The 27,080-nt window shown below is 42.2% G+C and overlaps 1 protein-coding gene across 1 annotated transcript in view; it reads right to left on the bottom strand.

Annotated features, from left to right (window-relative positions):
• The window catches only part of ank1a (ankyrin 1, erythrocytic a), a 46,474-nt gene that overhangs the window by 9,701 nt on the left and 9,693 nt on the right, over window positions 1-27,080 (bottom strand). Inside the window, exons 3-44 of the mRNA XM_039620857.1 lie at window positions 26,015-26,113; window positions 25,110-25,208; window positions 24,740-24,838; window positions 24,368-24,553; window positions 24,154-24,252; window positions 23,947-24,045; window positions 23,742-23,840; window positions 23,100-23,297; window positions 22,897-22,995; window positions 22,696-22,794; window positions 22,501-22,599; window positions 21,612-21,809; window positions 21,397-21,495; window positions 21,198-21,296; window positions 20,881-21,078; window positions 20,676-20,774; window positions 20,293-20,391; window positions 19,388-19,486; window positions 19,219-19,311; window positions 19,031-19,103; window positions 18,718-18,917; window positions 16,896-17,058; window positions 15,050-15,170; window positions 14,787-14,865; window positions 13,465-13,580; window positions 13,154-13,378; window positions 12,911-13,065; window positions 12,557-12,816; window positions 10,768-10,972; window positions 10,473-10,569; window positions 10,071-10,299; window positions 9,917-9,967; window positions 9,601-9,720; window positions 9,436-9,520; window positions 9,195-9,269; window positions 8,801-8,932; window positions 8,514-8,669; window positions 3,956-4,063; window positions 3,726-3,806; window positions 3,025-3,664; window positions 2,554-2,902; window positions 1,204-1,443 (exon numbers count right to left, since the gene is read on the bottom strand). Of these exons, the coding sequence (XP_039476791.1) occupies window positions 1,204-1,443; window positions 2,554-2,902; window positions 3,025-3,664; window positions 3,726-3,806; window positions 3,956-4,063; window positions 8,514-8,669; window positions 8,801-8,932; window positions 9,195-9,269; window positions 9,436-9,520; window positions 9,601-9,720; window positions 9,917-9,967; window positions 10,071-10,299; window positions 10,473-10,569; window positions 10,768-10,972; window positions 12,557-12,816; window positions 12,911-13,065; window positions 13,154-13,378; window positions 13,465-13,580; window positions 14,787-14,865; window positions 15,050-15,170; window positions 16,896-17,058; window positions 18,718-18,917; window positions 19,031-19,103; window positions 19,219-19,311; window positions 19,388-19,486; window positions 20,293-20,391; window positions 20,676-20,774; window positions 20,881-21,078; window positions 21,198-21,296; window positions 21,397-21,495; window positions 21,612-21,809; window positions 22,501-22,599; window positions 22,696-22,794; window positions 22,897-22,995; window positions 23,100-23,297; window positions 23,742-23,840; window positions 23,947-24,045; window positions 24,154-24,252; window positions 24,368-24,553; window positions 24,740-24,838; window positions 25,110-25,208; window positions 26,015-26,113 (6,219 nt within the window). The remainder of the gene's footprint in view (window positions 1-1,203; window positions 1,444-2,553; window positions 2,903-3,024; window positions 3,665-3,725; window positions 3,807-3,955; window positions 4,064-8,513; window positions 8,670-8,800; window positions 8,933-9,194; window positions 9,270-9,435; window positions 9,521-9,600; window positions 9,721-9,916; window positions 9,968-10,070; window positions 10,300-10,472; window positions 10,570-10,767; window positions 10,973-12,556; window positions 12,817-12,910; window positions 13,066-13,153; window positions 13,379-13,464; window positions 13,581-14,786; window positions 14,866-15,049; window positions 15,171-16,895; window positions 17,059-18,717; window positions 18,918-19,030; window positions 19,104-19,218; window positions 19,312-19,387; window positions 19,487-20,292; window positions 20,392-20,675; window positions 20,775-20,880; window positions 21,079-21,197; window positions 21,297-21,396; window positions 21,496-21,611; window positions 21,810-22,500; window positions 22,600-22,695; window positions 22,795-22,896; window positions 22,996-23,099; window positions 23,298-23,741; window positions 23,841-23,946; window positions 24,046-24,153; window positions 24,253-24,367; window positions 24,554-24,739; window positions 24,839-25,109; window positions 25,209-26,014; window positions 26,114-27,080) is intronic.

Here is a 27,080-nt window from a genome sequence, read left to right as displayed (position 1 = left end):
GAGAGAGAAAGTAAATCTAACAGTGGGGATCTTATCACTTATAGTTACAATTGATGAGGTTCATTACTACACAACAGTGTTATAGCCCTCTATAATAGCAGCATGTCTGTAGAGCTATTTATAAGTTCAAAGAAATTCCTGAAGCTGGATGCTCGGCCTAAGAACGAGAAAAGGTCGGGCATGTGGAGGCCGAATAAAACTCTTGAATTGATCTTTATCTCAATTTGGCTCATTTATATCACACAGGAATCTAAATGATAATAAAAAAGAAGTGACAAACCTAAAGGGTGCAAGTCCAAAGCTAAAGCTTACTCACCTACTCATAATAAAACAATCAACATGTAAGGAAAAGTAAATCAACTGCATCTTTAGCCTCGGATTTAAATACAAAGTCACCAAAAAAAAGCACAAAAGAAGAAACAACCAACCATTTATGTCAAATCCAGCTATAAATGAACTATTTGTATCTAGAGCATCAGTTATCATACTGAATAATTATGTTATTTGTATACAACTTTTAAGCAGTTTCAGTGTGCTGTACATTTTAGGTTTAATCTCACAGATACACAATGAAATTTCATACTGGCTCCAGCCTTTTCAGAAACATAATATCCTTTTCATTTGTATTTATTATCCCTCATTTAAAAAAAATTCTGGATAGTAAGAGGAAATTATATATTATATGCTTTGTACATAATTTCAATTATATCGTAATCCACCAAATCTCAGTGTGATTTTCAGTGTACTTAACTGCATAAATAAAAAATGTGCTGTTTTATAGAGTTTGAGATACAATAAGAAGGAAATGGCAAAGAGCCAATGAGAACTTTTTATAGAACTGGAGTCCAAACTTGTTGAGTTGAAGACAATCTATTTACAGTATATCTATAAAAGCAGAAGATATATTTAGTTGCATTCTCAGTCATTTGATATTGTCATAGAAAAAAACAAACATTAATAAAATCCCATCATTGTATGCCACAATTACTTGTGTCCATAATGCTGCACCTTCCCACTCCTCTCAGTAAAACCAGTCAAATAACTCACCACCAACCTATCCTGTATCACTTTCAACTTTTCTTAAATACACTGCATCATTCAAGAGTTCACCAGCAGTGATTACCCCCTGCTCTTTCATTTCTTTTTCTCTCTTCTGCCACTAAGACCCTTTCTTCAAATTTGTGGACCTCCGTTTTCTTGTACCTTAAGAATGACTCTACGGCGGACGATTCTGGTGGTGACGTTCTCCTCTTCGTCGGGTACTCCCTCGATTTCACCAAGCTCGTGGTCCAGCTGAGTGTGTATGTAGGTGAGCACCGACCGCACCGAGCCACTGGCTATGTGGAGGACGTTCTGACAGCTGATCACCAGGAACGCCAGCAGCACGAAGCTGAAGAGGAGTTCGGTAACCAGGGCCCACATTGCCCCACTTTGATCCCCAGTAAATCAACACGGTTGGCACAGAGCAACGCACGACTGCAGCCTCAGTCCCTTAGCTGGTGGTGACTCCTGCTTCTCACACTTCTCTTAGCTAAGGGAGAAGGTAACAGCTGCAGCCCGCAGCCTTTTGTCACTGGTTCAGTCAAATTGGTGTTTTCATTTCATTTCTGTCCTCCGTTTGCTGGGGCCGTGGGCCCTTGTCCCCCCACGTCTCTTTTCTTTCTCCTTCCTAGTGTTCGGTCAGGAGTATAGTCAAAGACACCAGATCCAACCAAAAGCAATCTTGGGAGGCTTCTATTCCCACCTCTCTCACTTTCTGACCATGTGATCTGTGAGCTTTAAATACCCCCAGCAGAGCAGCTCCGTGCGCTGTGGTAAGAACACTAAGAAACTTCTCACACATATATGCTGCTCTAACTACAGCCTACACGACACATTTCTCCTAAAACAATCATAGGATCTATTATGCAGCTGCCAACGCCTCCAAATTAAGCTAAATGTGCTTTTTGGGTATCATTATGACCCACAAGAGGCATGAAGCCCACAAAGGCTCTGAAAGGCTCTATTTTTGTTCTCTCACAGTCTCACAGCTGAGATTGTCCCATACAGTGTGATGTGTCTGCGTTGTGCCAGAAAGTTAACATGTGGGAATGACTGGGGTGGGGATCGTGTAACACGGGTTGACGAGTGAGAGCGCTTTCTATATTTGGCTGGACACGCTGTTTGTGCCCAAATTGGGCTTAAGACCACTGTGTGTGTTCTTGGCTGTGTGTTTACGTTTGCTGTATGATCCCAGGATCGACATAACATAATTCTGATTAGTGAGGTTTTAAACGGTGACTTCTAGAAGAGGAAGTATGAAAGCAACTGCTTGTGTGTATAACACTGTAATGATTTTGCTGTATCACGCTGTTTCTCCCAGGTTTACTTCTGCTGGAACAGTTCGCCTTTTTTGTTTACACCACAAAAATTTGCTAAATGCAGTTTAAATATACATGCAGTTTGCTGGTCAGTTCATTAATTTGGTTCAGACTGAAATGTTTGCCAGACATTGTAAAAGGAGTAATCCTACTCACTGTGACCACTTTAAATTTGGTGGTTTGACGTGCTCACCTGGCCTTTCAGGCGGACATCATCCCAGGCCCTCAGCTCTGGTACCCTGTGTGGAAAGCCCAAACCCTTCTCAAATGGTTGGGTACCTCTGAAGTGCCCTCTTAAGATCTCAGAGTGCCCCATGTCCCTCACTGGCTGAAGCAAGGCCTCCTGGGACATTCGTGATGGGTCTCCATCCACAGCGTTACGCACTGATGACATCACGGTTTCCATGGTTTGCCTGGGTTTAGACTGATTGCCCACCCAAGCCTGAGTAGGGTCAGTGACAGGGATCCATCCCGGGCCTGTCTGCTCCTGCAGGTAGGAAAGGAAAGATCCTCCACCACCACCGTTTCCCCCATTGCCTGACCTGAAAGGAGATCAATGAATTAATCAGGAGGTGGTACATCATAAATATTTACTGATAGTGTTTTATAGCCCCAGGTTATATGACGTCACACCAACTGAGAGGCATACAGAGCTCAGACTCACCTGTCTCCATTCCGATCTGTAGCACTGCTCAGACCAGTTGACTCACTCAACCGAGCATACACCCTTTGCTGTCCTGCAACAAGAGAAAGCCCTTCCTCTGAGCCCATCCCGCCTCCTCCTCCTCCTCCAGTTCCATCACCACCAGTCGTGCTTGTGACGGCTGATGCCTCTGAACTCGCCTCTGACCCCTGACCATTGTTCAGCCCGTTAAGATTGATCCCAGCGATGGTACCCCCAAGCGAAGCTGGCGTGGTGGTGCTGAGCGAGTCAACGCCCATCTCTGAATCGTCTTCGGGCAGCTCAATGGAGCCACTCAGCACCCCACCCCCTCCGCTGGCTGCGCTGGCCTGACTGGCCGGCCGACCTAGACTTCCATACGGCAGCCCCAGCAGACCCTCCGAATCGTCAGCATTGCTGCACTCCAGCGAGGAGTCCTCCACAGCCACCAAGGAAGGGCTGTTGCCTGAGGGCCACACCTGTACATCAGACATCTCCATTAGGGTGTCTTCTTCTGTGGTGGCAATAGGTGCACAGTCCAGGCTGGAGACCTCCTGCCAGTAAGGCTCAGCACCCAGCGGGGAGGGCAGGCTGTACTGCATGGAAGCTGGTGAGAGAAGCTCTTCCTGCGGGAGCCCATAACCTGGAGCGAGACAGAGAGAGGCACACTGACACCCGGCCCCCCGCCTCGCTCCCCACCTCACCCCCCACAGCATCAGGACCCTGGGAGGGGGGGTAAGTTCCCCTGGCCAGTAGCTGGGGATTTAGGGGAGGAGTAGAGGAGGCTGAAGGGACAAATGGGAAAGGAGTGGGGATGGAGAGAGGGGAGGGCCAAGACAATAGGAGCTAGAATAAAGGTGCAAGGAGCTAAGGTCATGAGAGCAAGGGCAGCTTTTAGAAGAGAGGCTGTCAAGCTCAATCAGCCAGCGCTGACAGCAGCAGAGCAGCAGCGGTAGCAGCAGCAGACACAGCCAGCTGAACCAGTAGGCCGAGACTGGGGTTCGAGGCCGGCAGTGGCTGATGCTGCTCTGCTGGCTGCCACCTGCAGGGAGACGGAGAGGGATTATTGACACCTGTCCAGCAGGGACACACACACACACCCACTCTGTCTCACACCCACACCAGCACTCACATATGCTCACACTCGTACATGCATGCATTCAAACCCACTCAGAAACAGGCAGGTTAATACCGGTGTCAGGCTGGATGGCATGCTCGCAGGCAATCGCATTTTCTCGCATACACGCACGCACTCTTCACACAGCTGCTCTCTCACTGACTCATACTGTTTTTACAATGCATTCAATATAACACAGCTACGTAAAGATAAAACATAGTAGTATTCAAATTTATGCAAACAAATTACAACAGACTTCAATTTTCTTCTGCTGGGAAAGCCACAATGTTGCTGCCTCAAACAAATTTTAAGTGCAAATATATAATTTAGTAAAACTTTGTGTTAGTAATGAGCTGTGGACTCAGGTCACTCCTACAGCCGTTTTCTGAACAACCTTCGAAAATATGTTTTTTTTTTCTTTTTCTTTCTTTCTTATAAAACCAGAGCTGGCACAACTGAGTACAATGTCCCAGAAAGCATTTAAAAAAATATTGCAGTAGTAACTTTATGTAATATGCTAAAAATGAAAGAAAATCAAGATGAAGACTACAACTAATGCTATTTTGCAAATATTAAAATTTATATTTTGTAACCTGATCATGCTAAATTTGAGAGATAAACCTTTACAACATAAATATGTGAACAAATTGAAAAAAATGGTAATGCAGGTAAAGCAAAACATGAGTATCAGCATGACTGACCACTAAAGGACATACTATCCATATGCAGTACATAGATTACAGGAAGCAGAGGAAATGATTCTCCTTAATGTTTGACTCAGGGAGAGAGAGAGAGAGAGAAAGAGTGCATATGTACTGTACAGTGGTAAGAAAGCTGCAGAGTGCAGGCTGCTGTAACTTGATTCATGGCCAGCAGTAGAGTACTGCTGAGAGTGCAGGCGATATTTGAGACACCAAGTCATCGAAAAGACCCTTGTCCTACTTTCTTTTTCACATCCCAACTGCTTTCAGTTACGTACAGTTGATGATAAACTCTGACTTCTAGTTTGTGATGTAGTTCTTTGACTAATGAAGATATAGTCTAAACCAGGTGCAGAACATCTATACACTGCAGGTGTTTGATGTTCACTTAATTAAATTTATAGTATTTCAGTGCTACTGTATGAGATTCAAACAATCATTTGGTGTTTATTTAGGTCCCACAAGATACCAGGGCATCTGCTTTAAGAGGTTTAAATTTTAGAGGCTTCAGTTATATTTACTTTTAGTTTTCAAATGCATATATGATTGCCTGATGCCCGAATATATGATTGTTAGAATTCAGATCTAATGACAAAGAATTCAAAACCAAACCATCTATCTATTCAACCATCTATCTATCTATCTATCTATCTATCTATCTATCTGGATATTTTGTTTTTTATTTATCAAGACCAGAATTTTGAATTTGTAACTTATTGGGTTTGTCATCCCTCTCTCCTTGTGGCAGTAAATTTGTAAATAACGAGGAAAGAAAGAGATCTGGAGAGAAAATCTGAAATAATAAAAAGTGTGAAATATGGAAAATGTGTCTGACAGACGTATGTACAGAAACATAAATATATATATAAATAAACGATACAATTTTTGCCCATTAAACGGGCACATATATGTATGTGGAAGCCATGAAACATTTAAAAAACACGTAGAGATGCTCACACCGATACACGCACACATACACATATAGAGATTTCACACAAAGACTTCACAGTAATCAATGAGCACATTTAGAAACAGTTGCAGAACAAATTCAAACTGAACATCTCAAAACTCACAGAGACATCAAAGATAGATAGCTGCACAACATAAGATGGACACGGTTTACGTAGAATCAGCGACACACAAAACGACCACAGCATTCATACATGAACAGCAGACACAGTTCACAAAAAAAGGTCTGTGGCCTTTCTGTATCCCCCTTTAAGACAGATCATTGAGGAGTAACAGAGACAGACTGTAGTCATTCTCAGTATACATGCCATGCAAAGACACATGTCTGTTTGTCAGGCAACGTTATGCACTGATGCAGCATTTGAAGCTTTATATCCAACAGTCCAGTCTCAGAGCGGGCCCTCATCCCGGTGTCTCCATGCAAACACGTGGGAGATGAGCAATGAGCGAAGTCTTGTTCACATGCCGACATGCAGGAGAGCAGGGAAAAGAAGGGATGGGAAAGGAGGGAAAGGAAGGAGTGGGAAACAGAGAAGAGCAGCAAGAGAGGAAGAGGAATATAAAACAGGGTGATGAACACAGACAGAAACAGTGAGAGAGAGCGAGGGTCACCTCCCCCCTCCCAGTGGGTGCTGAGTACACAGTCTGTGTGAGGGGTATCTGTCACAGAGTGGACACTTAAGAAAGGTGGGGTTTTCAAGAGTCAGGAATAAAAGAAAAAAAATGCATTTGTTGCAAAAAATAAAAGCTAAAGATGTGGGTCAGAGGTCAACATGAGGTCAGAGTTCGGAGAGGAAGTGAGAAGGAGGAAGAGTGGGGCGGCTAGGCTGCAGATGACCAGAGAAAAACAAAGAGAGGGACAGAGTCACAGGGAATGAAATAGGGCTCCCAAAAGCACATTCGGTGCACCAACGCTACCTCTAAAAACTCAAACTACGTCCCATGCAGACACAGGCAGACAGAGGTCTAAAGGAAGAGGGGTTACTCTATTATGATCGAGTGTATGCTTTGTTTAGTAACCTGGAGTCTCTCTTGAACAAACCTTTGCTTGCTTTGGATTTTAAGTTTGAAGGAATATTTTCTGCAAACACTACTTAAAAAAATAGAAATAGCGTTTGTTTTTGTGGTGGTGGTGGTTTAAAATAATCACTGACATGTTTCAATATCCATGAATTTCCTTCCCTTTCTGTCTAAAGTGTTAGTTGAGAAGACTGACGCCATACATTTCTGCAGTTAAAAGCAGCTGGTTAGCCCAGCTTAGCATAAACGTGGGGGAAAAGCGAGGTATAGTTAGCTTACTTCTGTCCAGACGTGAAAGCAGTTCATTAGTGACTTTTTTTTTTTTTGTCTAAAGTTTATAGGTCTAAGCTGTCGTTTTACTGAGGTTACCTGGTTAAAAGTAGAGCCAGGGTTGCTAGCTGCTTCTTCCAGTCTCTTCTCCCTTCATGCTAAGCTAAGCTAACATGCAATGAGACATTGTCTTCTCATCTAACGTCTGTGAATAAAGTAAAAAACTGAAAATAAATATGTGCATATTGTCCTTTATTTTTCTCCACAATATTTTTAAATACTCTTATTTTTTGTTGCTAATTGTTGCTTTTGCTAGTTTCACTTTTATTTATTGAAAAGTCATGCTGGGTGCCTCACTCTATTGATGTGACTTTAGTATGTACTGAGCTAGATCGGTAAATCGTAAACCTCTTGACTCTTTTTTTCCACTGTAAAATAAGTCAAGTAAACAATATCCAGTTTTTGAAATCCGCCAAGTCAAAGCAGGAACGACCTTTGGGAGGCAAATAGCCAGAAAGACAGACAGACAGAAGAGACAGATACAAAGTTATCAGATTCACTGCAGCTGTGATCTGAGCGTCTCCCTTTTCACGCTTTAGCCATCATGGTCACATCCGTATGCATTGTTACATCTCTGATTATTGCTCCAGTTTTCACGGCGAGGACCTATCACCTGTCCGACTAACTCATCATCTGCACTCAGGCAGAGAGGAGGAGCCAGTCCAGGAAGACGGGGAGCTCACAGCAGTCCAGATGTGAAAATGGAATCAATAAGATGTAGGGTATGCACGTGTGAAGGAAACCATGAGGAAAAGACTGAGGTCTGACAGTTGGTAAGAAGGCCAAATGTGCGAGGCTTTACTTATGATCTACATGGACTCATCATGTATGACAAGGTGTTTTATATAGAGAATATATCATGCTAAATGACAGCACATTTTATAGAAATTTTTTTATGATGCATAAAATTCTTATGAATTAAAATTGAAATTAAGCTCAGAACATCTTAACTACCAAACAAACAAGAAAAAGACTAAACTCTGAGGATAGGAGAGTGGAATAACTGAACCAATACACCATTAACCCCCCCAAGTATACCATTTATTTAAGGTTTTCTAGGTACTTCACTGCATTTCTATATTACCCTTTTTACAGTAGGAGTGTCCTGAGTCCCTCTGTGTGTTGCTGAGGTAAAATCCTGCAAAAGTTTGAGGCAGCTTTAAAACACAAGAGCATCACAGGGATTAAATAAGAAGGACATTGGGACAACAGAGTCATTTAGAGGGAAACAAACTTGACTTCATCTTCTGGGGAGTTTAGGGAAAGAGGGTGCATGGTTATTGGAAAAGTGGCAGGAGATCAAGGAAATGAGACAGAAATGAGACCAGGCTATAGGATCTGGGGAGGGCGCTTACCATTGGTCATACCGGGGGACAGATGGTCTCTCTCGCTGTGTCGACGTCTGTTGAGATCACGGGATCCTTGTCTCGCAGGCTGAGGTGGCTGGCCCTCCAACATGTTGATGATGTCCATGCGGTCGATGCTCTTCAGAGCTGTGTACAAACTCTCCACTGCAGTGAAAAAAAGAGTCACAGACATGCATGGAAAACGAAGAAGAGAGGTGGGTTTCTAGAAATCATAAAAGTGTAGCTTTGAGTGAAGTGAAATGGCAAATGTCTGCAGCAAATTCAGATTTACTGACTCTTTGCCCTCTTGCCCTCGCGAGTGGCCCACAGGTTGAGCAGTGCGGAGCTCTGCTCCAGCAGTGAGTTTGGATTCTCCACACGAATCTTGTTAATGTCATCCACACTCAGCTGAAGCTCACGTGCCAACTCTGTTTAGAAAATGACAGAAGGAAGATCAAGAAAGCAGGAGAAATATTTATATAATTTGGCGTATGAGTCACGCCGATGAGGCATACACAGAAGAGAAGGAACAGTCTCTGTAAAATAGCCACGGCTCTTGGCAGAAAAAATAATTAGTTTCATTGGCTGGGCACCATGTGTTAACTTTGTTTAATCAGCAGCATGCTAGCAAACTTGTCAGACATAAGATAAACACGGATGGTTTACCGCACATAAAACAGATCCACTCACCAGCCCAGCTCAGTCCCAACTGTTCTGCAATTACAGCCATCTTCAGCTCTGTCCTTTCCATAGCACTCATTGATGCTGCAGAAAACATAAATATAAAGCTGAGATGCTTAATGATTCTAGGCTGGCTGGAAATTAAGTGCTATGATAAGACATAATGAAGCCATCATCATATATTATACATTATTCCCTAGAAGGTAGACAGATCTAGTTACATAAAGAAGTGAGAGTGAGAGACTCGTACCCATTGCAGGCTCATTTAGGGCACTGTATCTTTCTCTTAAAGCCAGCGGGGTGAGAGTTCGCCTTCGGTCTTCACTCCCAACAATCTGAAAGAAAACATGAATGCAGTCGGAAATCTCGGGAGAAATGTGAACAAATACATTGAAGGCGTCTTTTAAAGCTTTACCTTGATACATGGAGGCATAGCGATGTTGAGGTTGCAGAGCACATGCTGGCTGTCTTCATACTTGGTGGATTTGCGAAGGAAAGACAAAAATCCAGTGGGCTCTTTACTGCTGTCCCTCACCTTAGACGCAGAGGTTAAAGGTTAAAAAAATTATGACAGATGCATGAGTAGAGAAAGACCTAATGGAGTAACAAAGAAACAAAGAAAATAAAACTGAAGAAAAGTCAAAAGGCAACACCTTAACGGAGACAGGAAGTCGATTATCTCTGAAGGCCTGGAAGCTAAAGCAGCGAGGCTGTTGGGTGGCCTTCCTCACCGGAACAAGATTCCCTGAACACTCCAGGTGAAGTGGCATTCCTTCCATAACCTGCAATCACAGAGGCATTAACAAATGTACAAAGAAGTAATCCAATAAGCACAACATGGGCCATGATCTCGAGTGTCCTGTGTAAGAAGGTCTCTGAACTGACCTCTATGTCCCTGCTGCGAGCCACCTCTGTGAAGTTCTCATGCTGCTCCAGAGTTTTATCCATCTTGTCATCAGTCATGCAGTAGCAGCGCAGGCGGCCCTCGCGTAGCTCATTCATTTTTGCAAACACCACAAACTTGGCCATGTAAGGTACGGCCGACAGCTCCCTGTACAGCAGGCTGGCAAAGGACACAGCCTCGGCTGTCCGAGGACAGTCTGCGAGCCAGAATCTGGGAGAAAACGATCACGTTCAGTCACATGCATCCGTTCTTTGTCTCTTTATAATATAGCAAAGCTGCTTGCTGCAGTGGTTGTAGATAGCAAAGAATTTGAATAATCTTTCTTTTTTCTGTGTTATGATGACAAATATAATTTCACTGTGCATGCTGCTATCTGAACTTACCGTGCAGAAACATTGGTTGTGAAACTGGCACATTCATTAGCATAGATAAGCTTAGTAGTGCCAGTAATGTCCTCCCATTGAGCTGGGGCTGTACCACCTGGGAGCCATAGAGAATGAGAGAGGGCACACTGAGTGATCAGCAGTCATAAAGAATAAGTCTAGTGATGGCAACATTTTAAACCAAATATTTTAACCAAGCCTGGCTATCAGCTGCATACACAAATCTTTCCTTGCTTTGGAAGTAAACTGCCAACATTGACACAAACACCCACGTGACAGCTGTGGCATGCAGTACCTATGACAGAGCAGAGAAGACGCAGACTGGTAGTGTCACCCTCCCCAGAGTCTCGAGGGCTCTCCCTCCAAGATGGAGGCAGGGGTATACGTAGGCCGATTGGTCGGTGAAACTTGCGCCTCCGAGGCTCCACGGTGACTACGGGGCTAAAGTTTGCTTGGTTACCGAGAAGCTTTGCAACCAGCTCATCTGGAACTGGCTGAGCCTGAGGTTGGATGTCGATGATGGCAAAAGGGAGTACGCAACAGGGGGCACGGGTTTGATGAAAGGGAGATTAAACGAAAATAAATAAATATGAAGAAGGATTTAAAAAAAGATCAGGATACCACGTGTAATGAGTTGATTGTAGGTGGATGATGAGACAACAGAAGTGGATAACAGAAAGGACAACCAAGTGGGGAAAATTAAAGATGATGAGAAAGAGAGAGAAAGAGAAATGAGGCCACAGTGAACAAAAGACTTCAACGCAGAAACAATACATCTGAAAACCAAATAGTAACACAAACTGGTTGCATGACTTTATAAGTATTTTTTTTTATTGTAAAATGTAACAAAGTATGTTAACAAGAAGCTTTTACAATCATTAATACAGGAGAGATATCAAGTAAAAAGGCACTGAGGCTTTTCACAAGGCCATTTATGACGTGATTACTACAACAGCATTTTAATTCAACAGATATGTTCCTAAAATATAGCCATGTAAGAAAATACTGAACATTGTATTTCACTCACATTCAGTTACATTCACTATCAGCATTGTTAGTTTGCAAAACCTATCGAGCTCAGATTGAATTCACTCATGTGTCTAAAAGAAAAACAATTTCATCAAAACAGTAGTAGAAGGTCCACTTTTCATTTTGATTTACTGAAACATGATTTGGAGTCACACAAGCTGCTTAAGCTGCCGATCTATGTATGGAAAGAAGATTTTGAATGAGGAATTAATGCAATCAGAATCTTGAACTGGAACAAAAGAACATGCTGCAAAACAAATGGCAAAAACAGTGGGTATTGTTTAAGCAACCAAAATAAAAATCACATGCAAACGAAACCTTGAAATCCCAAATATGCACATCTGAGAAACACATAGATGCATACCGCGAAGAATTAGGAAGGCAGAAATGAAATCAATGTAGTTTTATGACTGATGACTGGATTGTTGTATTTAGAGAATTAATCTACAGTTTAACTGTATTTTTAAAAGTAAAATCGCATTACTGAATGTATTTTAGTCTTACAGTTAACAGCCCAGTGCCATGATATGTGACTCCTTGATTTGTTGGGGACATGCAGTCCTATGTCTTATATGTCCTCTTAAAAAAATTACTGCTTTACAGAACGTGGTGCTAAAGTTGAGCTAATAATTATTTATCTTGTTTTCTTTAAAAAAAAAAAAGGCTTTTTGCCACTTTTCTTTAGACAGTAAAGATACTAAAAGACTCAAAAATAGATATAAACTTATATGGACTTATTTTTTAGATATCTTAATTTAGTGTGTAAAATGCTAAGTACAGAGAATATGGTCAGTGACAAGAATACATTAGTGAGAAAGACGTCACTGAAATCAATAGAAACAATAATATATATACTAAAGAAGCAGTCCAGTGTTATACAAAGGTGCCAAGTGCATGCAATGTGTGAAATATAAGGCAAAAAGGTCCTCCAAAAAAAAAGAAAAAACAACAAATAGACAAGAACAGAAAAGTAAATCAAAGAAACTTGGCACAAATGCTCATAAGATTACATCATTACACAATCAAAGTAAATCCAACATGCAACACAGGCATTAACGATTCTGTCTCTCCTCTCCTTCCTTCTCCACTTCGTCCAATCTCACCTGCAGCCCCAGACGGACTCGTTTGGTGACTGCTGTCTCGGGAAACGTGGCCTGGACCATCGGCACCAGTTTACTTGTCAGGGAGCCTCCTTCCGGGCCAATCAGGTCACTTTCTTGTTGCACTCGTGACACAACGGCAAAATAAAGGGGGAAGTCGGTAGAGATGATGCGGCGGATTCGCTTCTTCCCAAGTTCTTCTTGACTTTCTAAATCTGGAGGGAGAAGAAGTGGTTGTGCTTATTTAACAATGACACTAGGCCGTGGCTTAATCGAGTGTCAGTCTGAGATCAGCCTTTAAACTCTTACCCTCATCCATCCCGTTGAGGATTGTTTCTAGCACCTCGTCCCCGTAACGGTTGCGGTGTTCTTTCCAGACCGAGCCATTCTCGCTCCTCAGCACTACGAGCTCCCGGTCACCACGACCGAGAGCAGCAAAGTGGGGGATCTCCACAATCACGGGTCTGCCACACACACAGAATTACACATGAGTAGAGAAACTCTTTTCTAACAATACATAAAACACTTAAAAAAAAACAGAAGCTTCCTCACCCCAGAAACTGCATCCCAGCAGGACCCAGGGAAATGATTCTGCTGGCCAGCCCCTCTCCCTCCACCAGTGGAGGGGGGCTGGTCAGCTTCTGCGGCTTTACCAGGCGGCAGGTAATGCGGGTGGGTGCAGCACACGTCCGCGGAGGTATGATGACACGCAGACCATTATGCCTGCTGCCTCGCATTGAACCGCCACGCGCATCCACCATAAAACTGACCAGGAACCTGTTATCGGACAGCGATTGTGACGGTTAGTTTTCTGATCAGATAGTAAGCAGCGATGAAGTGATTCTTATGCTTGCAGTGCTGACCCCGTGTGTATGGGACTGGCGACGGGGCTGACATTGTCTGACGTCTCAGTCGCAGGGCTGCTGGGAATCAGTGAGTCCTCGTCGTATTCTTTGGGCAGTGGAAGTGGAGTGTGTTGCTACAACAGACATAAACAAATAAATGTTTAAATGATAAATAACTAAAAACTTTTGTTACTTATATGAGAAGCGCTGTGATGGGTACTGAAAACCTGTGCTTATAATCGTTAAAATTCTAGTTTTACAGGGAATGTTGAAAAGACATTTTGGCGATGACTGCTGAAACTAATGACCCAGAAATTAAAACTGCATTTACACTTAATAAAAGGACATCTTTTTTTCATGTATATGAAATCACTATATGTCTTATAATAACTCTGAAAGTCACTTACATTTCTCATACTAAATAATATTCACTGCCTTCTTAAAATTATGTGTGGGAAAAATTTTAAAGAGGAAACTTTGACTCTGTCATTGCAGCACTTTGATTCTTTTCTGTTGTAGATTTGCTGCTGTGCTTGGGATCATTGTTTTGTTGCTTCAGCTTCAGCTGTTGGTCAGATGGCCTCACATTTAACTGTAGAATACGTCGGTATACACATGAATCGATGATGATCTCAATGACTGTAAGTTTCCCAAGGCCTGTGGCTACAAGGCAAGCCCAAATCATCACCGCTCCACCACCTGCCTGACAGGTGGATAGTCTGACCTTGAGTTGAATTTGCTGGGACGTCTATTCCTGGGAAGACTGATGAGTGTGTTGAATGTTTTCCACAGAATGACCAACTCCAAAATGTTTGGAAATAGCCTTATAACCCTTCCCAGATTGATGTTTAATGTCTTTACTTCTGAATGCTAGGCCAGAAAACTGCCAAAACCTATGCTTTTATAGAGGTGCTCACACTTGCTGATGATCGATTAATCTAGTGCATTTAATTGAAAGCACCTGGCTGCTACTTACGCTCTTACTTCCTATGGAAAATATACGTAAGGGTGTTCTTGTTGCATACCCTTAAACTTGTTTTTTCATATGACTGTACAATGCAACTATAGGTTGATTCATACTTGATTTTAATAATTATGTTGGCTTTGAATGGGGCCATTTTCAAAAGTAAATAACAGTATAACACATAAAATAACTATAAAACTATTTTTTTCTGTTTTTTTCCTTTTTTATGCAGGAGCACAAAAAGGTAGACCAATACTAAAGAGTCTAGCTTTCTCTGCTGTTCCGATTTTGTTCGTTTGATGATATTATGAAAGTGCATAAGCATCCATTTACTATTTTAGGTTTTCGGTATCTCAGTGATACTGCTCTGTAGTACCTGATCTATCTCATGTTCTCTCAGGATAACAGGCTCTGGAGAGACACGAGGGATCCGTGGAATGGCTGGCGAATAATTTCTGTTGTAGGAAAAAAGGGAAAAAAAAGTCAGATTTAAGATATTTCTTTGCATCTCCTCCCAAGTGTTCATCCTGGTGTTTAATGTGTGTGTGTCTATGGTGCAACCCCTACGATCCATCCACCTATTAGCTTAAGGCTACTAGCTTGGCTCTCTCCCCTGCTTCCCCGACCAGCCCCCCTTACGCTGTGCCCAGCCCTCTCTCGTACTCCAGTGATTTCTTGGGGGAGAGGAAATCGTCATCATGGTCTTTCATGTCATCCATCTTCATGTACCTGGCCCCTTCTGTCCCCAAGAGCTCCTCTCCTTCAGAGAACAACATGCCAAAGAGAGCGAACAGACCGTGGTCAGGTTGGTGAAACAGCATCAGAGAAAGAGAGAAAGAAGAGAACAAGGTTGTTAACCAGCTGTTAGAAGTGTTAGACAACATGATATCCCAGCTGATGGCTCTGCTATGTGGTGGTTAGACTGGTGAAATGAAACATCGGTGAAAATGATCTGGCCTTATTATAGCTAGTCAGCAGCACAAACACAAACATATTTTTATCCAGGATACAATAGTAGAAGGAAAACTAGAGTAGATGGAACATTTTCTCCACACAGAAAACTCAAATTTAAGGGAAATTGAGAAAAAGGTGAAATATATGACACACTAGTAGAAAAAACTAAACACAAAGGGACGTGAGAACATGGTTTGAGTGGGAATTTTTTAAAGGATCCAAAAAGTTGCCTTTCACTGAGAATCTTCTCTTTTCCTAAATTAAAAATTAAATTAAATTTAACTAAATTAAAAATTAAAGGGTGGGTTCAGTGTTTAACCAAAAAACATTTATGGACATAATAAATGTGTTAAAATTACAAGCATATATTCACTTATAATAAAGGTTTAGGCTATAAACTGCCTGCAGTAATCAACTATCTGCTGTTATTATCAAATAAAAACCAGTAAGCAGTAAATTCGACTTCTATTAAACAAAATTGCTACCCCTCTGGCTTTGGAATTAAAAGCTGAGTGAAAGACATCACCCACTCATCGACACCGGAGACTAATGAGATCTCTAATGGGAACGAGATGTCAGCATTTAAGTGTTTCAGATGAGAGAATACCTTTGAGAGTCTAGCCGGATTGTTCATACCTTTAATATTCAAGGGCCTGATACAAGATTGAGCATCTGGGTTTTAAGGTGTTAATTTAAGGTGTCACAAGAATGGGAACAAGGCAAAGGGGGGAAATGAGCAACATAATTCCCTGATGGGGTTGTGTTTATGGCTAATTGTTGGACAAAAGATGTGATGTAGGGTGAAAGGAGAAAAAAATGTATTACTGGAACAAACAGTGAAGTGGCCTGTATTAAATGGCAGAAAGTTTCTGTTATTTTTACTACCTACTATAAAATTTTAATTTTCACACTGGGTTCAATGTAGGAATTAAAAAAGACTTTTTTATAATTATAGGAGAGACTGCACAATGAGCTAATGAGCTTTCTTACAATTTAAGCCCAAAACAGCATTTCGTTATCATGTGGGAAAACGAGATGTATTCTTATATTAAAATATTTCAGGGTGTGGTTAAACTTCTTCACTCCTCTGACCCACGAAAGATCAGAGCGGGCTGCATGTGGCCCACAATGTCAAATGAGTCTCACATCCCTGCTCTAACAGAACACTTCTGCTCCTATAGCTGATCAACGGATGAGCTGATCTTTACTACATCAGAATAAAAAGATAAAAACGTGCTCTTGACTTTGGAAAAGTTCATAAAAATCCAGCTAGAGACAACACTGTTACTGATGAGCATAGGGTGCATCAGAGCACAGATCAGCATAATTTAATTTCTAACATTTTAGACAGCCGCTGCTTCAGAGAGTAATGCTTGAGGCGATTTGAACACAGAGATGAACACAAACACAGAGACAAGCAGAACAACAGAATTTCACTCCAGGTATAAAACCAACAGTGCAGTTGCTCTCTGCTCTCCTTAGAACAAAGCACAGATCTAGAAGTGAATTGAGGTGGTCTTCAGTTACTTACCCCCCAAAACAGGCGATAATGTTAAAGTGTTAATCAGCATCAAAAGGAAATCTTCCCCGTGTGCATGAATTAGTGACTGCAGCAGCCTGTGTGTCTGCATGAGGTCCCAGAGCCACAGTGATGACGTAGTTATCATTACACCACGTTTGACTCCATGAGTGCACTACCCACAGGTTCACAAGTCAGCTCATGTCCTGCGTATCCTCTGTTTTGTGTGCCATGCATGTGTTGAGTAGGCAAAGTAGTCTGCTAATATCAGTTTACCATTCCGGATGTGAGATGTGTCTTTAAGACAGCGACTCAGCTACTTTCTATATTTAGAGCCACACTGACAAACTGTTGGTTGAATTATCAGGGGCCTAAAAATATCAAGACATGATATCCCATGACATTATTGTCAGCGGTATTGTAAACTTCAGCCGTTAAACCTGAGAAACCTTAAACCTGTCATAAGTGATTTTTTCTTGGCCACACGGGGGCAGCAGAAAATAGCTGTGACCTGACCGACGGTTCATCTGTGACACGACACAACCATAGCATTTGTTTATCCTGTGTTTCTTTTTACTCAGCTCACAATTCTAGGTCCTCTGCTTAATCATGTGAGTAAATGTCTTTTTGTTTAATAGCTCCATAGCTTTTAACAGTATTCTGCAAAAGTCTCAAGCCATCTCTCCTTCCTTTATCTTCTGCTTCCAAGTTTCTAAAGTGGTCTTGAACAATAATTAGGAGGAGGAATTTTATTTTATTCTATTTTTTAAGCCACTGATCTGGGGTGGAAGAAGTGGAGGACAAGCCTAAAAATCTACCTATAGGAGTGAAGAATAGCTGAAAGTCATGTCCTTAAGTAACATGAAATGATCCAGCAAAGAGCTGACACAGGACCTGAGAGAATCATCTGACCCTTCAGGTGATTCATCTACTGTTCACCTGAACAACACGTCGTATGGAGTGATGAAATTTTGGGGCTCTATGTATATATGGAGGACATGAGATACGATACTAAGTGTCTACATCCATCCGTAAAACACGGTGGAGGCTCTGCCATGGTTTGGGGCTGCATTTCAGGTAGTGGTGTTGGTCAACAGAAAAGTACCATCACATTTTGATCAACCATGCAGTACTATCTGAAAACACCTGATTTTCAGCATGACAATGATCTAAAACACAGACGTAAAAAAAGGCAGCCAACAACCAAATAAGAGTTTTGAATGTCCTAGTTAGAGATATGACAAGAGAGCTGCCTATGAGAGTTCAGGCTGTGTCAAAGGATAGAGGTGGTCACACCAAATATTGAGCAATTGTAACAAGGTTGAAAATCAAACTCTGTTTTTGCCTTATGTACTGTATATTACACATACAACAAGCTGGAAAAGCAAACCATTAGCTGAAAGTCACTATAACCTTGAGGGCAACGGTGGTGTGATAATTATAAGCAACTCCTTTTAGAACCTGGTCATGTGACATATTATTAATGCTAATAGTCCTTTGAGCATTTCTAAGCATCTCTTTCCCTCCAAGTCCCCAACCCAACAACCAATCAGCTAGCAAACACAGGTCACATGACAGAAACACAAGACAGTAATAAACGATGCAATACATAGAGGCAGATTCACATGGAGATACAGTTACAGTCACACATGTTTCAAATGAATATTAAAATATATATATATATATATATGCCACCAAAATCTAAGTTATTAAAACTCACAAAGAAGGTTTTTGTGTGTTTTTCTTACTAAAGATTTGCTATATTTGATTTAATATTATTAACAATGAATGGCTTATGTCACAACATGGAGAAAAGACACCTGGAGAGTCAGAGAATGAGCGTGTTATCACAGGGACATATCGAGGTTACAGACATGGGTGCTATGGGTGCATGCCAGTGAGAAACCAGAGCCACCATCACAGAGGGGAACGAAGGAGAGAGAGAAAAGCAGTGGCACAAAGATGGCGTGAGTCTGAAATGGAGCCACACACGTAAGAAACAGACATTCATACCTAATGTTAGCTGTGCAATTCCTAAAAAAAAGAGCAAAAGGCAAAAAAATGAGTCTTGGGGGGGAAAAATGTTTATATCATCAATCAGGTACAGTGTTCCTGCTGTTTTAATTCAGTGATAATAATGATAATACCTTCATCCTCAGACACATCCAGTATTTCATCCACTGTCTCTGGGAAACTCATGCGATGTTTCTCTGTGGTCGTCTTTTGGGCACAGGAGAAAAGAAAACAGTTACCGACAACAGCAAAAGGGAAGGTTCAACTTTTCATACAATATGTTCCCATGTGATTATCACAACCCCTTTTCTAAACATCTCACCATGGAAACTGTCTCCTCAGTGACAAGTTTTAGGACGTCGATCACCGAGATGTAGCCCAACCTCTTGGCGATAGCCAGAGCTGACGTGCCATGCTAAAAGAAAGAGAGTGGGACATCGATGAAGACCAAACTTTATGAATGAGGATGAAGAAGAGATAATCGCACTCACTGTAGTGGTCTCATTGGGCTGGGCGCCATGCTTCAGCAACAGTGTCACAATATCCGTGTGTCCCTGTTGGGCTGCCTGATGCAGAGGAGTGTAACCAAGCTGTGAGGGAAAAAATACTCAAAAGTGTAAAAGTCGGTCTAAGCACTAGAATTTCTGTGAGATTTCTAAAGACCACATTCACTGTAGTCAGCAAAAGCTAAACTAAGCCAGATGTGAAAAAACACAGATAGACTTATGAACCAAACAGAAATGAAATGAAACTTTAGTGCATACACACAAAACTAATAAAAATAAAATGAAAATATTGTAGGAATGTCTTTAAGTTTTGTCAATTTGCTTAAATTTGTGAGGAGCCTTGACGCCTGAGTTTACTGAGACTGAGACATTACTGTAAGTGATGTAAAAGAAAAATACCCACTACATTATAATAAAAACTAAAGTAAAATAGATTAAAAAAAACAAAGCAAAAGCTGAACATTTTAAGCAAAAACAGACTGCAACGAGCAGCCAACTGAGGAAAAAAACAAAGAATGTCATCTGTGAAAAAGCTGATTAGTCAGTGATGATAATAATGGTTCATTGCAGCCCTACAGTACATCTCACCTTTTCTTTTAGCTGCTTTTTTCCTCTAGCATCTTCATATGAATATGGATAAACACACACCAGCTTGAAACAGTTACTCTATGTATTACAGCAAACCATGTTTTCAAACATTTATTCCCTTATGAGCAAAAAACTCCTCTATGTCCTATTAAATCAATTTACACTAACAGCTGGGAAACCCTGCCATCATGACCTGTGTGTTAACAGACTGTAACCGTGGTTACTGACAGACTGTACTGAAGCTCTATGACTCATCCGGCTTTAGCTGTAGTTTTCGTCCAGAGCCAGAGGGAGGCACTCACCCTTGTTTTGCTGTTTACGTTGGCCTGTTGCTGCAGGAGGAACTTCACCATCTTGATGTTGCCATAGTGACAAGCTACATGGAGTGGGGTGTAACCCATCTGAAAGTGGAGAAAACATAGTGAAGGTCATAACCGGGATTGTAATGATCCCACATGGAGGTTGAGTGTTTTATGAAAAATGCTTTAGAAATGCATACCATAATGTTTTTGAAATGGTTAAAGTGTTTCAAGAAAAGAAAATTGATTCAAAAATTACAATAAAAAAATTTATTTTAGGAATTAACAAACAGCGACTGGACCAATATAACCAGGCAAATCAAAGCTGCTCAGACATTTTCTCTTCCAGCTCAAAAACAAAACGCCGCGTGACGAAAAGGTCTTACCCGTGTTGCGGCATAGACTGACGCCCCCTGCTTCACCAAGATATCAGCGATTCCAACGTGTCCTTCCTGTGCCACCAGGTGGAGGGGTGTTAACCCACTCTGTTTGTCAGAGTGAAAAGAGAGAGGTCAAAAACAGCGAAAACAACATAGACTGTAGTTTATTTTACAGTAACATTTCTTTCATTTTTTAATTTTATCTCTTTGCCTTGTTGCCGAGGTTGACGTTGGCCTGTTTGGAGATGAGCAGGGACACCATGTCAGGCCTTCCTTCCTGTGAGGCCAGGTGGAGAGGTGTGACACCCTGTAGTGACTCAGCATTGGCTGATGCTCCATACTGCAGCAGGCTGTTGGCCACCTCCACCTGGTTCTGCTTGGATGCTATATGGAGGGCAGTGTAGCCATTCTGGGAAAGAGATGTGGTTTTTTTTTAGAATGACATGTATTCATACACAATACTAAACCATCTGGCTTGAAAAATGCCTGACCTTGTGTCTACATATGTGTATTTTTAATTTGATTTACCCTGGCTGCACTGTGTGGTGATCCTCCTTTGCTAACAAGAAGGTTAACAACATCCAGGTTGTTGTGATGTACAGCAACGTGCAGCGGAGTTAGACCATTCTGTAGAAAGCGATTCAAACATTAATCAGACTGTGGTAGTTCAAACAAGGATTTATTTAGTTCTTCTTCCAAATAGTCAAGACCGTTATGATTTCCTCACCTTTCCGGCAGCATTTGGGTTGGCTCCTCTTTCCAGAAGCAGCTCTGCAACGTCCACCTTCCCATACTTGGAGGCCACATGGAGTGGAGTGAAGCCTTTCTGCAGACGCACCAACAGGAAAGTGTATAAAACATCAGTTAGGGGTTTTTAGCATTTGGGCAGACAGTTTAAAAAATGCAAATTTCACAGCAGAAGGTTTAGCAGGAAGCCTTTACCTTAGTCATCTTAGTCTGTTGAGCCTCCATGTCCAGGAGGATGCGTACAGTTTGCACATGACCTTCCCGGGCAGCGATATGCAGCGGTGTGTGTCCTGCTGTGGTGGTGGAGTTGGGGTTGGCCTTTTGCTCCAGCAGAAGCTTCACTAGCTCCTTGTGGCCCATCCGAGCTGCACAGTGCAGGGGTGTCTGGTCATCCTGTACAGGAGGGAAATTAGCACGTGGATGCAAAGCTCGGTCAGCTTCATCTGCCGGGATTCGTGTATCATATTTATTTACTGGACGTTTATGCTTTGGTGTGTAACATCAGTTTTCAGGCCCCTCTTCTGTGGAACCAGCTTCCAGTTTGGATTCGGGAGACAGACACTATCTCTACTTTCAAGATTAGGCTTAAAACTTTCCTTTTTGCTAAAGCATATAGTTAGGGCTGGACCAGGTGACCCTGAATCCTCCCTTAGTTATGCTGCAATAGACGTAGGCTGCCGGGGATTCCCATGATGCATTGAGTTTTTCCTTTCCAGCCACTCACTATGTGCTAATAGACCTCTCTGCATCGAATCATATCTGTTATTAATTTCTGTCTCTCTTCCACAGCATGTCTTTCATCCTGTTTTCCTTCTTTCACCCCAACCGGTCGCAGCAGATGGCCGCCCCTCCCTGAGCCTGGTTCTGCCGGAGGTTTCTTCCTGTTAAAAGGGAGTTTTTCCTTCCCACTGTTGCCAAAGTGCTTGCTCATAGGGGGTCATATGATATGATTGTTGGGGTTTTCTCTGTATTTATTATTGTGCGATCTATTGTACAATATAAAGCGCCTTGAGGCGACTTTTGTTGTGATTTGGCGCTATATAAATAAAATTGAATTGAATTGAATTGAATTGAACATCTCTACCTTGGCCTTGGCGTCCACTGGGGCTCCATTCTGCAATAAAAACTCTGCCACCTCATAGTGTCCTGCCCGGGATGCCATATGGAGAGGTGTTTCCACTTTCTGTTCACACACAAACCAAAGAGTCAAATCAATAATGCTCTCAGGAATATGAATTGGTTATTTGAGTTGGCCTTGAAATTTCAGTTAGGTACCCACCACATTAGAAGCACTGGGGGAAGCACCTTTCTGCAGCAGGATCTTCACAATGTTGAGATGACCCATAAATGATGCTACGTGCAAAGGGGTCAAGCCAGACTATAAAAAAGGGAGCACAGAATTACAAGAATTATAAATGATCTTGGGGATTTATTAAATCATCTACATAACTTCACATCTATTTATTTGAACCGTTCTTACCTCAGTCACAGCCTCTAATGACGCCGAGTGTTTGAGCAGGAGATCCATCACACGCATGTGGTTCTTTTTACAAGCAATATGCAAAGGGGTAAAGCCGTTCTGTGAAAGCAAACAGTTATCATTACTACGAAGGTAAAGAGCAACTTTGACTCGTATGACTTATTAAGCTGATCTGGCCTTATTAGAGTATGTTTGTCACTAACCAGAGCCCGAGAGTTGGGTTTGGCCCCTTTGTCCAGCAGTACTTTGGCCATACGGTGGTGACCGCAGTGTGCCGCCACATGCAGAGGGGTGAGGTGGTCCAGTGTGATGTCATCAATCTCTGCGTTGTACTGTAGAAGCTGTTTGACGCAGTCCATGTGGTCGCCCTGCGCTGCCATGTGGATTGGAGACAGGCCATTCTGCAAAATAAATAGATAGATAAATAAATATGCTGATTCTTTATTATCTCCCATGGCAGGAAGCAAATTTTCAAATTAAAAACAGAAAATAAAAAAAAAGCTCCCAGATTTGTACTTATGACCAAACGAAAGAGTGAAATTCAGAAACACTGGAAGTCACGCTGAAGCAACAGCTTCTCAAACCAAAGCAGGTATGTTGGGCACACATGTCCTCTCTCTTCACATTTCATTTACAAATACAAAAGGCAAAACCACAACCATAACCCCACTCATCAAAATACATCAATGTAGATAGTATGCCACAATAAGCCAAAGGATTGAGTCTCACAATCAGTTGAAAAGATGACGGTTTTTGAATTCTTTAGTTTTTTGTTGCTGTCTTACTGTTAAAAATAAAACCTTTAAGAGACTTAAAGAATTTTCTTGACGCCTGTAGGGGTTTACCTTAGTCTTTGCATTAATGGGGGCTCCATGGTCCAGCAGGATTTCTATAATCCTAACATGACCATTTCTTGCTGCACAGTGCAGAGGAGTCAGCTCATCCTAGAGGGGAGTGATTGTTAGTGATTTAGTTAATGAACCATCAAATTAGGAAAATACAGTCAGTGCTTTGGAAACACCAAAGCTTTGAGATGAGAGCTTTGGAAACCTTGGTCTTGGCATCAATCTGAGCCCCTCTGTCCAGCAGGAGTCGGACCATGATCACGTTACCCCGTCTGGATGCAATGTGCAGAGGAGTGATACCGTTCTGTAGAAAAGACACAGATAAGCTCAGACAAAAAAAAAAAAAAAACCCCTAAAAGAATAGAGAGCAAGTCATGTGACTGACCTTCAGTTACCATTAGTTTTCCCATACCTTTGGGGTGAAGTTGACATTGGCTCCTCTATTGAGCAGCAGTTGAGCTACGTTCAAGTTTTCATAGTGCGCAGCAATGTGTAGGGGTGTGAATCCAGTCTGCAGGGACACATCAGGTTAACAGCATGCTACTTTCATTCCCTTTGCATTTAAGAAAGAAACAGCAAAAACACACCAATTACAGACATTCCTGTTCCATTCTGTACACACACACCTTGCTTAGCACATCAGGATTGGGGTCGTTCTGCAGAAGCACTGCGGCTGTGCGTGTATCATCGTTGCGTGCTGCAATGTGCAGCGCAGGGAGGCGGACCTTTCCCTTGGTGCCGTAGTTGATGAGCAGGGCTACAACATTTTCATGCCCCTGCTGAAGAGCCACGGCGAGAGGAGTGAATCCATCCTGCAACACACCGGAGAGAACCAGAAGAGAGGTTGACTCATGGAAGGAAAGTGAGAGCGGTGTAAGGAGAGAGGCTAATGAGAACAAAAACAGAATGAAAAGACAGCGGGTGTGGATCAGCAGAGATAGGATTGAGCAATTTGGGAGATAACTCTTCAAAAATGATGTCTCTCAGCTTAGTGGTACCTCAGTTGGAATGCTCTGATTGGCTCCGTTCTCCAGAAGAAACTTCACAACCTCTAGATGGTTTTCTTGTGCAGCCATGTAGAGTGGAGTGAAACCCTTCTGTCTCAGAAAGACACAACAGGCACGCACACACCCACAACAGCAGCAGAGCAGACACACAAGCAACAGGAGACAGTCACAGATGCACACACAGAGATGTAGACAGAGAGGGAACAGCAACACACAGAAATATTGGAACAGAGACACATGTTAACAGATGGAATTGCAATAGTTACTACAGTGGCTTCACAGTAGAGATCACAATAGTTAGCCTGAAGAGAAGCCTCTCTGGATTCAGTGACGACTGCTTTGGAAGGCAGCTCTGTCTCACCTGCGACTGAGCGTTGACATTGGCCCCATAGTTAACCAGCTCTTGGACCACCTGCTCCTGCCCTGCCAGGGCCGCGATGTGCAGGGCCGTGTTCCCTTTCTGGTAAAACACAGAAACACGAGAACACAAGTAAACATTTACACGAAATATTACAGGTGAATTCAAAGTGCAAAGTGTTTTGGGTTTTTTTGAGAACTGGCAGCATTACAAGGTGTTAAGTTATCTGTATCTGTATTGGTGTTGTTCCTGCATCTTCACAATAATGTTGCATCAACATTATTGTGTCAGCAACTGACCAGTCACGCTGTTGTGATGTCATAGCTTCGCAGTGTGGAAGAAAAAAAAAAAAAGAAAAAATTTCTTTAATTTTATAAAATTCTCTTCCAGAACAAATGGTAAGCATTTCAAGTGTTATCTTTATTACTTTGTACAACATAAAAAGAAATATTATCAAGTTTGGTTTGCTGTTTACCAAATTTTGGTTACCAAGCTTGGTTTGCTTGTGATAGTATTTAATATCATTAACTAACTTCTTGGCTAATGCTAACTAAACTAATCAGACAGCGTTATTGGTCGGTTGCAGTGTTGATCCTGGGCCAACGTTATGATGATGATGCAGGAACAACACAAACGCATGGATGTCAGCTTGTGCTCATTACGACTATAAAAGATCAGACATTAAAACATTTTTTGACAGGAGCAGCACATTACTGCAGTCCAAGCTGGTTCATCGTCAACCTCACAGCAGCAAAATGACTCAAGGAAGAGGGAAGGAAAATCTTCTTATTTCAAAACATTAGGCATGTTTCCGAGAAATGTATCTGATATTGAAGCATCTATGATTTTTTTTCTTTTTTTCCCACAGGTGATTTTTGAGGGGTTAAGATTGCAACACTTATTTTTACCTTCGTGGTGGTTTCCAGTACGATCCCATTATGGAGTAGCTCCAGCACCATTTTGACGTGGCCTTCTTTTGAGGCCAGATGTAGCCCATTGAGCCCATTCTGAATGAAAGGGAGAGAAGAGTAGACCTCACACTGAAGGGTCCTACAGACAGTAAGAGCAGTTTCCTCTAATGGAAAACAATAAACCAAACAGACAGTATATATATACACACAAACACTTGAAGACCATGCCAACTGACACTGTTATCACAGTGACTGAATCACTCACAAACCATTGCATGCACATACTTACACTGGACACCATGCATGCGGTACTCTCAGAATCAGAGTGGCCATTAGCAAAAACACTGTCTACAGGGATGAAAATCAAGATGAAAAATCTTTCATTTGATTAATGATCATGAAAGGAGGAGGAGGCGGAGGAGGAGGGTGACGGGAGGGAGATGGCAGGCCGCTGGTCTCGTGGCCGGGAAGAATACGAGCCGTGTGGGATAGGTCTGACCTCACACAGCCTTCCTTCAGCCGCACAGGACATGTGAGGTTGGACCTTTCCCACACCACTGATATTATTCCTCTGAGTGGAGAGACCACAGCACACCATCACTCTACTGCAGACAAAGGAGGGAGGGAAGGAAGAAAAGGGGGGAGGTAGGTAAAAAAGGTAAAAAAAAAAATCAAGACAAAAAGGAGGCGAGTTAGAAAACAGTAGATAAACGGGCAAAGAGAGATGGCAGTGGAGGATCAGTTAGACTGAGAGGGACAGAGGAGGGAAGAAAATATAGTGAGGGAGGGGCTGGAGTGAGGCAGCGTGCTGGTGAGTGAGCCATGGCAGAGGTATCCACACAAAGAAGGAACAGTTAAGCCTCCACCTGGCCAAACTCCCACCATACTGACTCAAACTGTCACACAACCACTGAGGTTTAAGGGACAATCTACAGCTTTTGCCAGATATCCTGTCGCTCTGTGCATGTTCCAGCAATGACAGCAATGGCAATACACCTAATAATAACATTAGCTTACATTTGGTCAAAGCTATTGGTGTAAGCCATGTGCAGTAAAAGACTAG

This window comes from Oreochromis aureus, linkage group 12 (genome assembly GCF_013358895.1).
Source record: "Oreochromis aureus strain Israel breed Guangdong linkage group 12, ZZ_aureus, whole genome shotgun sequence".
Lineage (NCBI taxonomy): Eukaryota > Metazoa > Chordata > Actinopteri > Cichliformes > Cichlidae > Oreochromis > Oreochromis aureus.
This window is presented reverse-complemented; position numbering and strand designations above follow the sequence as displayed.